This window comes from Gymnoscopelus braueri (genome assembly GCF_963280865.1).
Source record: "Gymnoscopelus braueri genome assembly, chromosome: 14".
Taxonomy (NCBI): domain Eukaryota; kingdom Metazoa; phylum Chordata; class Actinopteri; order Myctophiformes; family Myctophidae; genus Gymnoscopelus; species Gymnoscopelus braueri.
In genome coordinates this window covers 46037673-46053095 of record NC_137619.1, presented here as the reverse complement: position 1 = coordinate 46053095, position 15423 = coordinate 46037673, and the positions used below count along the sequence as shown (strand labels likewise).

Below are 15423 nucleotides of genomic sequence, written 5' to 3'. Positions count from 1 at the left end.
TAAAGCGAACAATTTGAGGGGGTCCCTGGCACAAAACCTTTTCAGATGGGGGTCTGTGGCCAAATGCATATTCATTTAGGGGTCCTTGGCATGAAAAAGGTTGAAAACCACTGGTCTAAGTGGTCTTATGCCATGGCCTCTATTGGAAAAACCAGATGCAATAATGCAACTTTACATCACACAAAATATCATAATTGTCTTTGCCACAGGAGTTCTAAAAATAATCTCAAAATCCCTGATTGTCACCTGGAATATGTGGGTAACCTACATACACATATATATATAGGCTAATAGCCCACATCTTTCTTTTTTAATTAAGACTTCCTCACCTAAACCCAGAAATGGCCATGTGTAAAACTATAAAGGTGAAAGACATAGGATGTCTGTAAAAGTGTATATTAAACAACAGAAGAAAAACAATATGGTGTAGTACATTATGCTAAATTAGTATGCTTGTTATTATTATTAATACCAGTGGTGGAAAGTAACTGTACTTAAGTACAATTTTGAGGTATTTGTACTTTACTTGAGTATTTCCAATTTCCAATACTTTTGCTTCTACTCTACTTCTACACTACAGTCTCGGATCCAAAATATTGTAGTTTTACTCCACTACGTTTATTTGAAAGCTTTAGTTACTAGTTACTTTGTAGATTTTGATTATTATTACAAAACATACATTATACCCACTTCAGCCCAATACATTTTGGCCATTTGAAAATAGGCAGACCTACAAGCTCACAATGCATCTCGATGCAACGCATTGCGAGCTTGTAGATCTGCTATTTTCAACAGATTACATTTTATACATTTGAAAACTTGTGAAATGGGACACTGCATAATGAGTACTTTAGACATTTTTGGACTTTTACTCAAGTACATTTTGAATTCCGGACTTTTACCAAACAGAGTATTTCTACATTGCAGTAAAATAAAAAGTGAGTACTTTTTCTACCACTGATTATTCCACCAACAACATGCCTCGAGGGGGCAAATCCCCCCTCCGCCTGTCTGTCTGCCTGCCTGTCTGTCTGCCTGCCTGTCTGTCTGCCGTTCTGTCTGTCTGCCTGTTTGCCTGCCTGTCTATCTGTCTGCCTGTTTGCCTGCCTGTCTGTCTGCCTTTCTGTCTGTCTGTCTGTCTGCCTGTTTGCCTGCCTGTCTGTCTGCCTTTCTGTCTGTCTGCCTGTTTGCCTGCCTGTCTGTCTGTCTACCTGCCTGCCTGCCTGCCTGTCTGTCTGTCTGTCTGTCTGTCTGTCTGTCTGTCTGTCTGTCTGTCTGTCTGTCTGTCTGTCTGTCTGTCTGTCTGCCTGCCTGCCTGCCTGTCTGTCTGCCTGCCGGGCTGGCTGGCAGCTGTCTCCCCAAGTCCCCATCATCATCAACACGCACACACAGCTTTAATACCGCATTAAACACCGCAGATCTCTCAATCAACCACATTAAACATCGCAGATCTCTCATTAAACACCGCGAGATCTCTCATCAAACAACCGCTAGATCTCTCAATCAACCAAAAAGACTCACGTCTCTGAAGCGGTTCCAGTGCTTGATCTTACGGCTGTACTGTGAGATGGTGGAGAGCCACTGCTCGTCTTCCATGAAATTCCCCGGCTTGTCCGCGTCTTTAGCCGCGGCGCCGGCGCTCTTCTTCACCGTTGCGTCTGTCTCCAAGGTAGACCCCACCACCATCACCACCACCATCATCATCATCACCAGAAGCTTGGACCCGACGTCCATCGTTCCCACCATCGTGTATAGCGGACGATACGAGACACTCGCTCTGTCCCCTGGTTTAACTGGTACTGTAGGTTAGGCTACTCTAGTGGAGCTGGAGGATGAGGGTTGGATGGATGCTGATGGCTGCTCTCTCAGACCCAGAAGGAGATGTGTGTGACCTGATTAGCCTATAGGATGCTTCTCTCTGCTGCTGCTGCTGCTGCTGCTGCTGCTACTGCCTGAGAGAGAGGGGGAGAGAGAGAGAGAGAGAGAGAGAGAGAGAGAGAGAGAGAGAGAGAGAGAGAGAGAGAGAGAGAGAGAGAGAGAGGAGAGAGAGAGAGAGAGGGAGAGAGGGAGGGGGGAGAGGGAGGGAGAGGGAGGGGGAGAGGGAGGGAGAGAGAGGGGGGAGGGAGAAAGAAGAGAGAGAGGGGGGGAGGGAGAGGGAGAAAGAGAGAGAGGGGGAGGGAGAGAGGGAGGGAGAGGTAGGGAGAGGGAGGGAGAGTGAGAGAGAGGGAGGGAGGGGAGAGTGAGGGGGGGGAGAGAGAGAGAGAGAGAGGGAGGGAGAGGTAGGGAGGGGGGAGAGGGAGGGAGAGTGAGTGAGAGAGGGGGGGAGGGAGAGAGGGAGGGAGGGAGAGTGAGGGGGATGAGAAAGAGAGAGAGAGAGAGAGAGAGAGAGAGAGAGAGAGAGAGAGAGAGAGAGAGAGAGAGAGAGAGAGAGTGAGAGAGAGACATTTTAGGGGGGTGGACGTTTTAGAGGGGGAGAGGGTGGATGGATTTGAAGGAATACCTGCCCTTGGGGCCTCCATAACAGTAGTAAGCAATCCATATATATATTTTTAAATCAATTAATCGATTGGTCTTATTAGTCCTATATAACAAGGCTTGTTAGTTGATTAGTCGTTTTTTAAACGTTTCCACGCTGACTATTATTTCTTGAGAAATGATGAGCACATCTCATATACAACCCAGTATTCAATGTGAAATAAACATTAGTTGATTAATCAATGTTCAGTTCTCAACCTCACCAACCTGAAAAGACTGAGGTCTCTGCATGATTGTACATACAGTATAGCACATACAAATTTATAGATGTGTCGATTAGTCATCAAATTCCTATGATGACTGTTACTGAAGTTGACTATGGATTTCTGTAGTCGAGGAGGACAGTCCTAATTAATACACAAACATAATTCAGGAACACATACCGCACAGAGTCAGACACACACTCCTCTAAAGGTAAACATACACAGGCACAAATGCAAATGCTGAAAATGAAGAGAGAACTAGGCCAGCACTCAATAATGCAAATATAAATATCTAACTAATGCAAATGCTATCACAACCTTGGACGAGCAAAGATGATTCAAATCTTGTGCCTGGTTGATTAGTTAACAGTATATGGCAACCTTCCCAGTATGTCTAACATAGACAACACAGAGAAACACAGGGGATTGTTTGTGATTAAGCCCAGTGGTGTTCAAACTGGGGTCTGGGGACTCCCTGGGGCCCATATGCGGAGGAGCCAGGATCCAGGATCTCAGTTTAAAATCAATTCACTTTATTAAATTATTAATACAGTGACCAGCAGTATGTGACTAATTTTGAATAGAGCTGAGTCGTCTGGCACTTTTGCATTTTAGTTTTTTCATGTCAATATGAAAGCAGAAAATCATAGCAAAAGAACTGAAGTCAAGTTAAAAACCTTAACCAGAAAAATCAATACCACCTTCATGAATCTATATTTAAAAAAACCCAAACAGATTTAATCTATTTAGCGTAGAATAGGCCTATTTATATCCACCTCAAAGGAAGATGGATGAATACGTTTGCTTGCCATGCACTTGCTTTTCTCCAACGTTGACCCAAACAGATCAGAGTCATGAAGGGACAACAGTGATAAGGATTCACTAGAGATCATGCTTGTACTTTCAATAGATCTTTGTTTTGCAGTGTTCAGATGTCCTACAGATACTGGCAGTGTTTTGTGATTGCGCAGCATCACTGGGCCACCCTATCAACACTGGTGGAAGAAGTACTCAGATTTGGTTGTACTTAGTATGAGGTGAGTAGCCTACTGGCATCAAAATAATACTTGATGTACCAAAAGTAAAAGTACTTATTGTTTTCAAAATGTGTCAAAAATCTTTAAAAAATAGCTGATCTACAAACTCACAACGCGTTGCCTTGTGACGCCTTGTGAGCATGTACTGTAGATTGGTTATTTTTTAAAAGCCAAAGTTAAAATCGGGCTTAATGTATATTTTTCATTTTGTATATTCTATAGCTAATCTAAAGCTGCAAAGTAACTACAAACTAAATGTAGTTAACATAAAATATTGAAAAATGGAAATACTCGAGTATAGTAAAAGTACCTCAAAGTTTTACTTAAGTACAGTACTTGAGTAAATGTACTTCGTTACTTTTCACCACTGATACTGGGCCACCCTATCACTTGCCCGCCTAGCCTGCTATATCTCCTATAACAGACTCATCCAGCCCCCAGAGGGATGCAGTGAATGACGGCTTGTAATTGAAATGCTGGATTAACTGATGCCATCTTTATTACATCCTGAAAAGACTGTTTTTACGGCCTTTTTTTCCTTCTAAAGACAGACACGAGTCTGGGTGTAACCTAATCTCTTAGCCGAATGCAATCAAGTTCACCACAAAAGATAAACAGCGAGCTGTTCAGATTGAAAATGACAAATACAAAAGCAGGCACACACACACACACACACACACACACACACACACACACACACACACACACACACACACACACACACACACACACACACACACACACACACACACACACACACACACACACACACACACACACACACACACACACACACACACACACACACACACACAAATAAAATACACGTACCACAACTGAGTTCAGAATCTGATAAGATCAGTGTCTGACAACTTGTACATGTTTTTATTGAAAATAATGCATTATCTCTGATATCAAGCCATGTGGTGTGTGTAGATTATATCCACTGATAACACAACGAACACAATACTTCATTCAGTCAAAACATTGCGTATGTGGTAACCGCAAGGAACAAGAAAGACTATAGATCTGTAAATGCACTACAAACAAATTCACATGCAAATTCCCATGGGATGTAGCCATACCGTGCAGAGCTGTGACAGATGCCTGTTCAGTAACTGTTGTGGGACTTACTTATACTGTATAATAATCACTCTCATATCTTCATTGTTGTTTATTTATCGCATATTCATGCATCCATTCTAGATCATCACGGTTGAAGGCCAGCAGTCACTGTAATCATTTCACACATTTGGTGAAAATAGCAGACCTATAAACTCATAAAGTGTCTCATTATTTGCGTGTTGTGCTAGCTCGTTTTGTGAGCTTGTAGATCGGCTATTTTTGACATAGAGATTTGGTATAGAATAGATAGAGGGGAAAAAATAAGTAGACCAAGTACATAGGGTTTATAAGTGGCAAATGGGCAATTATAAATAACCACCAAAATGTCTCCTCTATGCTTACAGCATGCATCCAGTTCTCACTATACTGTAGACAGAGACTGAGATTGTTTGATGTAGCTAGTTAGACAGAGAGCCCAACAGCTGCAGTCAGACTGCTTGGATTTCTTATTTCCTTTTTTCCAGAACCACTATAATCAAACACAGCGAGAGCATGATGCTGAAGAAAGTTGGCAGAGCGATTTAACATACTGCACCGAAAAAAGCAGTTGTGAAGAAGACACGGCCTGCTCTCTCTCATCAGGCCACTGGCACAGGCCCGTGGGCAGATCTGATGTGACAACAACCAACCACCGACTAGAAACGTTCTGAGAAAAAGGGAAAGATTCTTGGCAGCCGGGGCCCAAAAAATCTGCTCGTCTCAAAAACAGTCAAGAGGAAAAAATGTCTGAGTAATCCTAGAATCACAGGAGCCACAGGGGGTTTCAGGTAATCTCCTTATAGAAGCCGAGAATAAACCCTGACGGGGTCCCTCGGTGTCGGCGACGAATCACGTGACTCTCTTTTCCCAAGGTCCCGTTCTTTTGTCGAGCAAAGGAGGCTTGAGAAAGCGATTGTGATGGTGGAATGTATAGTGTAAAGGCTGCGGGGCGCTGAAACATGTCACGATCAGACGATGCTTATTAGGCTCCATGCACAGCAGCCATATTGGAAAGAAATTGGGCCTCTTCTTACTTCCTTAACAGGTGTTACCAATGATACTAATTAAGGCACTGTTCCATTTGTAGCACAGGTTTTCAAACTCTTTAATTTTAAGGACCCCCATAACTCTGAGAGTTACAAGGGGCCATTTAAGGAACCCCCTCAAGGAACCATGAGGGTCCCTGGACCACACTTTGAGACCCACTGGTGTAGCAGAGTGTTTTGCAGCGAGCCAACATGCACAATATCAGCACCCCAATCCATCTGTACATAATATCTCGAAAAGTACTTCATGGAATTTGCCGTGCACCTTCTTGCTCCCCGGAAGATGAACCCTACTGATTTTTGGGGGCCCCGCCGTTGCCTTTCCTCTAGTGGTGCGTGGGTCTTCAACAGGGGGTCCGGGACCACCTAGGCTAGGCTGTCCTCAGAGTTACTACAGGGGGGGCCGCCAAATCTTTGTGTGATAGGATTTTTTTTGTTTACATTAACCACTAGCATCCCTATAAAATAGCAGATCAACAAGCTGGCAGATCTACAAGCAGATCATAGCGCGTAACTTTGTGTTGCGCTATGAGCTTGTAGATTTGCTTTTTTTTTTTTATCATGAACATTTGTGCAAATCTTTGAATATATATATTCTTAAGCAAACATTTTTAACTCAAATCTTTGCTTCGGGGGGGTCCTTGACATGATAAAGTTTTAGAACCACTGATATAAGTGACTGGCAAAGTGAGCAGTGCAGTATAATACTGAACACTGTGGGTGTATATGTGCCAGCATCTTGTATGCTACCTGCACACAAGATGTTTCTAAATTGAATGGGCGGATTACCATGAAATTGTTTTATTTTGTTTATTTTCTTGCTAGTGGCAAGGAATGTCTGTCACTCACTCCTCCCATCCAAAACTTTAAATGTTTTTTTTTTTTTTAGCCAATACCCTTAGGTGAGCCCCCCACTCCCACACCCTACTAGCAAGGCTTTTCAGAAGGGTTTGTGCAGCCACATACATGAAATTGGGGGTCCTTGACACTAAAATGTTTGAGAACCACTGCTTTAAACACTTAACCCCTATATATGTGGCCCTATATGCGGTAAATAGCTGATATACCAGCTCACGATGCGAAGCGTTGCGAACTTGTAGATCTACTATTTTCGCCTATTATGACATTTCCAGAAAGGGCTCGCTAGGATTCATTTAATGAAGCCGACATGATAAGCAAAACAATTCTACAGTGTGCTGGGTTTGGCGTTGTGTTTAAAATAGCTCAAATTAAATAAGTCATTGTTGTATTTTCATTAAACTCCCCCCCCCCACCCATTTATTGATTGTGAATACAATAAGTTCCAAGGAACACAAGTTACTGTACATCTTGCTTTGGCAAATGCACAAAATATGCAGTGCCTGTGTGATACTCACAATGATTTATGATTACATCTGCAGTCACACTGCAGTGTCTGCATTAATTCTGATGAAAAAAAAAAAGAGGAAATCTACAGTGTTGCTAAATAATGCATTGTGGTGCATAGAGTGAGATATGGCGTCCATCGGACAGCTCAGGGACACGGCAAGGTATACGGACGCAGAAATATTGACCCAAGCAGGTCTCTCTCCTGCCCCTGTTGCAATACAGCAGCTTCTATGGGGTTTTTCTTTAAAAAAAGAATTGGTACAGTGGCGTGTTCAAAACCTCTTCATATCAAGGACCCCCAAAATGATATGTATTTGGCCGCGGACCCCCATCTACCCCCATCTCAAAACATTTTGTTCCAGGGACCCCGAGAAGCAAAGCTTTGAGTTAATTATTATTATTTTTTAATATATATTCAAAGATTTGCACAAATCTTCACAATTCTTCCAAAAATAGCAGATCTACAAGCTCATAGCGGCACTCTGCTATTTTTGAATAGCCAAAGAAATCCAAAATGACACAGATGCGTTCCAGGTCTTAATGGGTTAAGGCCAAGGACCCCTTAGCTGACAGAGATGAAGCAGGGACCCCCAGTACATATTGTATAAAATTGTGTCGCTCATTTTCATAGATAGCCTCATAGAATTGCTTCATCCATCAGTGTACTCTCCAAATATTGGTATATGGAATCTTTATTTATAAGGCTGCAGAGAGGATTTGTTTAGTCAACCCCACTCAAGTATCAAAAATAAACTAAACAAAAAATAAATCCTGTTTAGTATAATAAACGCACCCAGATAATGAGGCATTCCACATACTGTAAAACTAATGATCCTGTAAACCTGACACTGTAAAAGAAATTGTCGAATGACAATGATGTGTACACCAAGGATTTTGCTGTAGTCTGGTTGCACTGGATGCTTGCTCTGGCATTAGCTCTGAGATAATACCAGAGAGAGAAGTGGAAAGCATTAACTCTTTAAGACCGGGGAAGCATCGTTTGTGTCATTTTAAATATTTCTTTGGCTATTTATAAATAGCAGATATACAAGCTCATAGCGCGGCACCGAGTGCCGCGCTATGAGCGTTCCAGGGACCCCCAGAAGCAAATATTTGAGTTAAAAATGTATATTCGCACGATCTGCACAAATTTTAAAGATTTTTCTAAAATAGCAGATCTACAAGCTCATAGCGCGGCACTCAGGGCCGTATACTGTATCTGCAATTTTTGAATAGCCAAAGAAATCAAAAAATTACACAGATGCGTTCCCGGCCTTAATGGGTTAATAAGCTACCGACTAGCTCAGTGGGTCCCAACCTCTTCTGGATCAGGGCCCACTTGAAAATCTCGAGAGCGTTAGCAGCCCACCCATCTGAATATATTGTGTTCCTTATTAATGCTTAGTTCCCACTTCTGTCTCATCTAGTGGATTTGCAGCACAAGAGGACTTGTAGCGGCATTTTGGCTGAATAACTGTTTACATTGATTTAATGTATGAAATCATGTATGATCTTGCAACCACCACCTGTAAACAAAACCTTTCCGTGCCAACGAAAGTCGATGCAGCACACTGCGAGCTTGTAGATCGACTATTTCTGCTATTTATCATACAAGTATAGGGCTTAAAGGACGACTTCACCCATTTTCAACCTATCTTCAAATAATAGGTCCTCACTAATGCTCATGATAAAATGGTTAAAAAAAATCTACTCGGTCTGTGTCTCATAGGAGGACTGTGGACAGTCCAGAAACCCGCCTACCAGTGACATCATCGTTAGGCAGGATTTATTTTTCCAACAAGATTTCAAATTATTTATTTAGATTTTTATTACGCGAGAACAATGGCTTCTATTATTGCATTGCAACTTTCCAGGAATACAAAGCCTGCAGTTTCTATTAGCTTGGATTCCTCATCCATGATGTCACTGGTAGACGGGTTTCTGAACTGTCCACAGCCCTCCTCTGAGACACGGACTGAGTAGGAAAAAAATTGTACCATTTTATCATGAGCATTAGTGAGGACCTATTATATGAAGATAGGTTGAAAATGGGTGAAGTCGTTCTTTAAGTTAATTTATTTAAATGTATTTAAATGTATTGAAAATATTCTGGCACAGTATGCCATCCTCTACGCCAGACTCAACACAATATAAATATTGTTTTAAAATTGCGATGTTCATATTCACAATACACAATGTACCACCCTGCAACCCACCCACTCACACACACCCCACCCCACAAATACAGCCGTAACCCACATCCTTTATAATACATACAATATATATACACGCATAATTCCACATCATTTTACATACATTTTTAAAAAGTGGTTAAGTGGTTACAATGTCTGAAAAACAGACATTGTGTGTTTGGGCTCCAAAGAAAAAAAGATTTGGATTTTTTTCTCCCCGTCATAAACGGGGAGAAAAAACTTTTTCCACATGACATTTGAACAAAACTAGACAAGGGACAGTGGTGGAAGAAGTGCTCAGATATTACTCAGATAGTACTCAGACTTAAGTACAAGTAGAAATACCACAATATAAAAATACTCTGTTACAAGTTAAAGGCCCGTGTTCAAAATGTTACTTGAGTAAAAGTACAAAAGCATTGGCATCAAAATATACTTAAATAACCAAAAGTAAAAGTACTAAAATGTTTGAAAATAGCAGATCCACAAGCTGCGACACGTTGTGAGCTTGTAGATCGGCCTATGTATAAAATAGGGCTGAAGTGATCAATGTATGTTTTATAATATAATAATGTATACCTGCAAAGCAACTAGTAACTCAAGCTTTCAAATAATTGTAGTGGAGTAAAAGTACAATATTTGCCTCTGAGATGTAGTGGAGTAGAAGTAAAAGTATTGAAAATTGGAAATACTCCAGTAAAGTAAAAAATACCTCAAAATTGTACAGTACTTGAGTAAATATACTTAGTTACTTTACACCACTGACAAGGGATGGGGGAGCCTGGGGGAATGGCCTCAAGGGAGGTAGAGATCTGACTTGTTTTGAAACACAGCACTTGTTATCATCATAAATCTCCTTTGGTTCTTCTCGGTAGGAGCTGCTTATGCACAATGTGATGACTGATAGCCGGAATCTGCTAAAAGATGCACATAATAACCTCCATACAAAGAACTCAGGACATCAACAAAACATGTCACGAAATAAACCTTTTGCAGCAACATCCCCTCCCTCCCTCACTGTGTGTTGTTATTGTAGAATATAGATGGGTTTACACCCTGCATTGGTCTCCATTTCTCTAGCTCCCCTGGGGGTAGGTGTTATTAAAGACCCCAAATGAGCCAATGTATGGTTAGTAAAGTTACTTTACTATAAGGATCATATGACAGAGTAGTCATACATAGTGTACATTACAAGCCACACATAGCCTATACACACACACATCAGAAAAAAGGCACTCCGCTATTCACTTTTGAATGTATGTGTAAGTGATATTTTTGAGCAGCTACTCAGGATTTTTAAAGATTTTTTTTGCAGCGCAATCAAAATGTCCAAAACTGTTACTTTTCAGGATTAAAATAGCAAAAGTAGCAGATCTACAAGCTCAAAACGCGTCGCTTCGTGCCGCCTTTCGAGCTTGTGGATCTGCTACTTTTGATGCTTTTGTGGGACGCTGTAGTATGATCAAGAAGGGTGCTAATTTTTAAAAATAAATCACCAAAAGTTAGAATATGGAGATCAGAGGTTTCTGCCCGACAGCAACGATATGCATTTTTTGGATCTTGGAACGGTCAGGGCGTTGTCGTTGACCAAGTCATCTGGAAAGTACAATGTTGCATACTTTTCCGTGCCAAGGACCCCCAAATTGATATACATTTGACCGCGGACCCCCGTCTGAAAATGTTTTGTGCCAGGGACCCCCAGAAGAGAAGATTTGCGTCAAATATTTTCGAAAACATGTACAAGTACTCAGCGTGGCACGAAGTGACGCGCTGTGAGCTTGTAGATCTGCTATTTTTGAATAGCCAACATATAAATAGATAAAGTGGTTAAGATGATTGTGATGCTATGTTAACTGCTTTTGCTGGGGACCCCCTGGAACAATCCCCCCCAAGGACCCCTGGGGGTCCCCGGTCCCCACTTTGAGAACCAATGCTCAACAGACCTAGTGCCTGGGGCAGGAGAGGAGACATAATCCTGTTGTTGGATCAGGATGAGAAACATCAGCTGCTGCTGCTTCCCTGCTACAGCTATGCTGCTGTAGGTACTCATAGCTGTAGGAACAGTGGTGGATAGTAACTAAGTACATTTACTCAAGGACTGCACTTAAGTACAATTTTGAGGTATTTTTTACTTTACCGGAGTATTTCCAATTATTATTATTTTTACTTCTACTCCACTACATCTCAGAGGCAAATCCACTACATTTATTTGAAAACTTTAGTTACTAGTTACTTTGTAGATTTTGATTATTATTAGGCTGCAAAACATACATGAACCACTTCAGCCCTACATATATACTTTGGCTATTTGAAAATAGCCGATCTACAAGCTCACAACACGTCGCTTTGCGACGCGTTGTGAGCTTGTAGATCAGCTATTTTCAAAGGATTTTTATACATTTGAAAACTTGTGAAATGGGACCTTCTGCATAATGATGAGTACTTTTAATTTTGGTACTTTAAGTATATTCCAATACTTTTGGACTTTTACTCAAGTACACGTTGAATACCAAACTTGCACTTGTAACGGACTATTTCTAAAACAGGGTATTGATACTTTTACTTTAAGTAAGTACAAAAAAAAAAGTACTTCTTCCATCAGCGTGTAGGAATGACTGGTGGGTGATAAGGCAAGGGCGCCTGCCTTATCACCCAGGGAAAGGGAGTGGAGGTCTACTCTGTGTAAGTCGGTGGTGATGCTGACACTTGGCTTGTGGTGCTGCAGAAGACTTTCCAGGTAGCTGAGCGCCGGTGTCTTGTTCCATACGCGGTTTCCAATGTCATACACTCGCTCACTGTATGATTTTTTGCTGTACCAAAAGCGTGAGTCAAATGAGCCGTCAGGTCATTGGCTGCCGAGGTGTCCAGGTTTGCAGGTATTTCAGTATTAGCAATCTGGGAACCCATCGTCAAATAAAAAGGAAAAACAGCACCCCCAGCGTTTTTCACTTTTGCAAGCGTAGCTCTGAATCTGTTCTTGAGAGATTACAGTATTAGTAATACACTGGAATCTGTGTTATTAATTAGCCCATCTGAAATGCTGTGTTTTAACATCCTGATCCCCATTGCTTATCTCAGAGAGCTCTACTAAGCACGTGTCACTCTAGTGTCCCTATTCTAGGGTGAAACATTCTACAGATATAGCAGATCTACAAGCTGAACGCGTCGCAACAGCGATCGACCCGTGGTGAGCTTGTAGATTGGATATTTTTGGGTGAAGAGATTTGGTGTAGGGGGAAAATATTAGCGAACCTAGTACAGAGCCCTGGTCAACTAACTACATACTGTATGGTTTAAGTGGTTAAGTTTCTCTCATCATCATCTCAAATTCAACATGGCACATGCAAAACACTTTACATTTAAATTGTTCCCCTACTACAGTGGTTCTCAAACTGGGGTCTGGGGACCCCCAGGGGTCCTTGAAGAATGCAGAAAAATGTTTTAATGGTGAATCACAATCAGTCTAACCACTTTAAACCCGTTTTACACTTCGGCTATAAATCGTGAAAACATTTGAACAATTTGTAATCATTTAAAAACAAAATTAACACAAATTTTCTCAAAATATATTTTCAGATGGGGCCAAATAGTTCCATATCAATTTGAGGGTCCTTGATATGAAAATGTTTGAACCACTGTGCTACATACCTTTTAACGTAAAGGATTTGTTGTCAACTCGGCAGTTGCAGTTTATTTTTTATTTTTTACCTTACCTTACATTCTGCAGTGGCTGTGGCCCATAGCGATGGGAGGCCGGTGGAAACTAGATCCAGCTGTGAGTCTGTACGTCAGCACTTCCAACACAATACCTATAGAGAAGTGTCTCCTCGCTCTCTCCTCATCAGCCTCGGGGGGGGGGGGGGGGGGGGGGCATTCGCTCTAGCCTCTCTTCTCTCTCCGCTGTAAACCATGCAGTGATTCTGGGAACAGTGGCATATATACGGGTTGCATTATGTTATCACACACATGCACATTCTTTGCATCTTAGAGACCCCCCTAAAGCTCTATCTCTTTAGTATTGTCCTTGTCTCTTAACAGACAGTAACCAATCCCCTGAAATGTCATTCCTCAGTTTCATGTTCGTGTGAAAATGGAATACGGCAATGTCCCACATGGGTCCATCCTTACACATCATGTTAGCAATGAGGGGGTCGTCCTGCCAGGTTTATGAAGAACATTACCCTTATTCATCCCCGTGGGGAAATTCTTCTTTCCACTCAGTTTTTACACTTACAGGCCCAACATACAGTACAGACATGCACACACAGGGCTTATAGGAGAGATGGTGCGTGATTTGCACAAATAAAAACACATTTGAAACATAGCAGAGATGGTGGAGTGATGGGCTGCCACTTAGAGGCGCCCGGGAGCAGTTAGCAGTTCAACGCCTTAGTCAAGGGCACCACAACATCATTTACTATTCTGTGCCTATCGGTACATAACTCGGACGGCGCTTAGTCGACTAGGAGACCATCGGCCGGTCGTCGCGGGCACTCGCGCCTGGAGGCGCTCGGGCGCGACTCCTTGGCCTCAAGGTCTCCTGAGCCGGCGCGCCTCCGCCATGGTCCAAAACTATACTTTATCGGCGAAAAAAATAGTCCGCGGTTGTTTGAAAAAGTAATGTCCCGAGCAGGAGTCAAACCCAGACACCCAGTGATAGTGGATGGGGAGTCCAATGATTTTCGAAGTGCGCCACTGAGGCCAGTAAGTATGTATATTCATGTTGTGTTGTCGTCGTCCTCGCATCGCAGCCCCGCCCCGAGCCTAAAAACAAGCGCTCCACTTCCAATCTACCTGGAATGCCAATCTACCTGTGACACATGTTATATACTGCTGTCTGTGCTGGACCTCTAGCGGCCGGCCACCCTCCGTTTCTCAGTGGTGGAAAAAGTACTCGGATATTTTACTAAAGTAAACGTAGCAATACCACAATGTAAAAATACTCTGTTACAAGTAAAAGGCCTGTTTTCAAAATGGTACTTGAGTAAAAGTACAAACGTATTGGCGTAAAAATATACTTAAAGTACCAAAAGTAAAAATACTCAAATGTTTAAAAAAAAGCAGATCTACAGATCTTGTAGATCTGCTATTTTCAAATGGCCGACATATAAAATAGGCCTAAAGTGGTTAAAGTATGTTTTTTTATATAATAATTAATATCTGAAAAGTAGCTAAAGTTTTCAAATAATTGTAGTGGAATAAAAGTACAACATTTGCCTCTGAGATGTTGTGGAGTAGAAGTAAAAGTACTGAAAATTGGAAATACTCCAGTAAAGTGAGAATACCTCAAAACTGTACTTAAGTACAGTATACTTGAGTAAATGTACTTAGTTACTTTACACCACTGCCGTTTCCTAAGTCTCCTAAGGAGTGTGTGGTGACTCAGGCAAACTAGTGCAATGACCATACTCCTTGTGTCTCGTGATCCAGCTGGTCATTTCTCCCCTCTCTGCCCTAGATCACTAAATAAAGTATAACATGACCGTCAAGTTCAACACAGGTCATGTACCGTATAATGTTACCAGGTGTAAATCCCCAGCTATAAATGCTTCAAGAGACTTTAAATGTCTCATGGCATCGCTGACCGTATTAAGAAGTCTTCAACGTGAAATCAGAGAAGCTAGCTGTTCTTGCCATTCTTTTTTCTTTACAAATAATAGTTTGTGTTTACATAGTAGCAATATACAGTAGGTAATTTACATTATGAGTGTAACTAAAAACTACAGTACTACACACATAACTGGTGCTTGTGTATCAGTGTGTGTCCCTGAAGTGTTTTTTATGAGGATTGACATACTAAAAAGTAGTATAATTTTATACGAAAACAATCCATTTGATCACTTCAGATTGGAGTGCAGGACAATAAACAATTCATATTAGACAGCTCTCATTAAAACATATTTATTTATTAATAAAGCTATCAAAATTAAGCAATATT

General features: G+C 41.5%; 1 protein-coding gene across 1 annotated transcript in view; it reads right to left on the bottom strand.

The window, feature by feature from the left end:
• spock2 (SPARC (osteonectin), cwcv and kazal like domains proteoglycan 2) overlaps positions 1 to 1837 on the bottom strand; it is a 72112-nt gene extending 70275 nt beyond the window's left edge. The window contains exon 1 of the mRNA XM_080449330.1: positions 1522 to 1837. Within this exon, the coding sequence (XP_080305456.1) occupies positions 1522 to 1746 (225 nt within the window). The 5' untranslated portion in view covers positions 1747 to 1837. The remainder of the gene's footprint in view (positions 1 to 1521) is intronic.
• Between the last annotated feature and the right edge of the window lie 13586 nt (positions 1838 to 15423).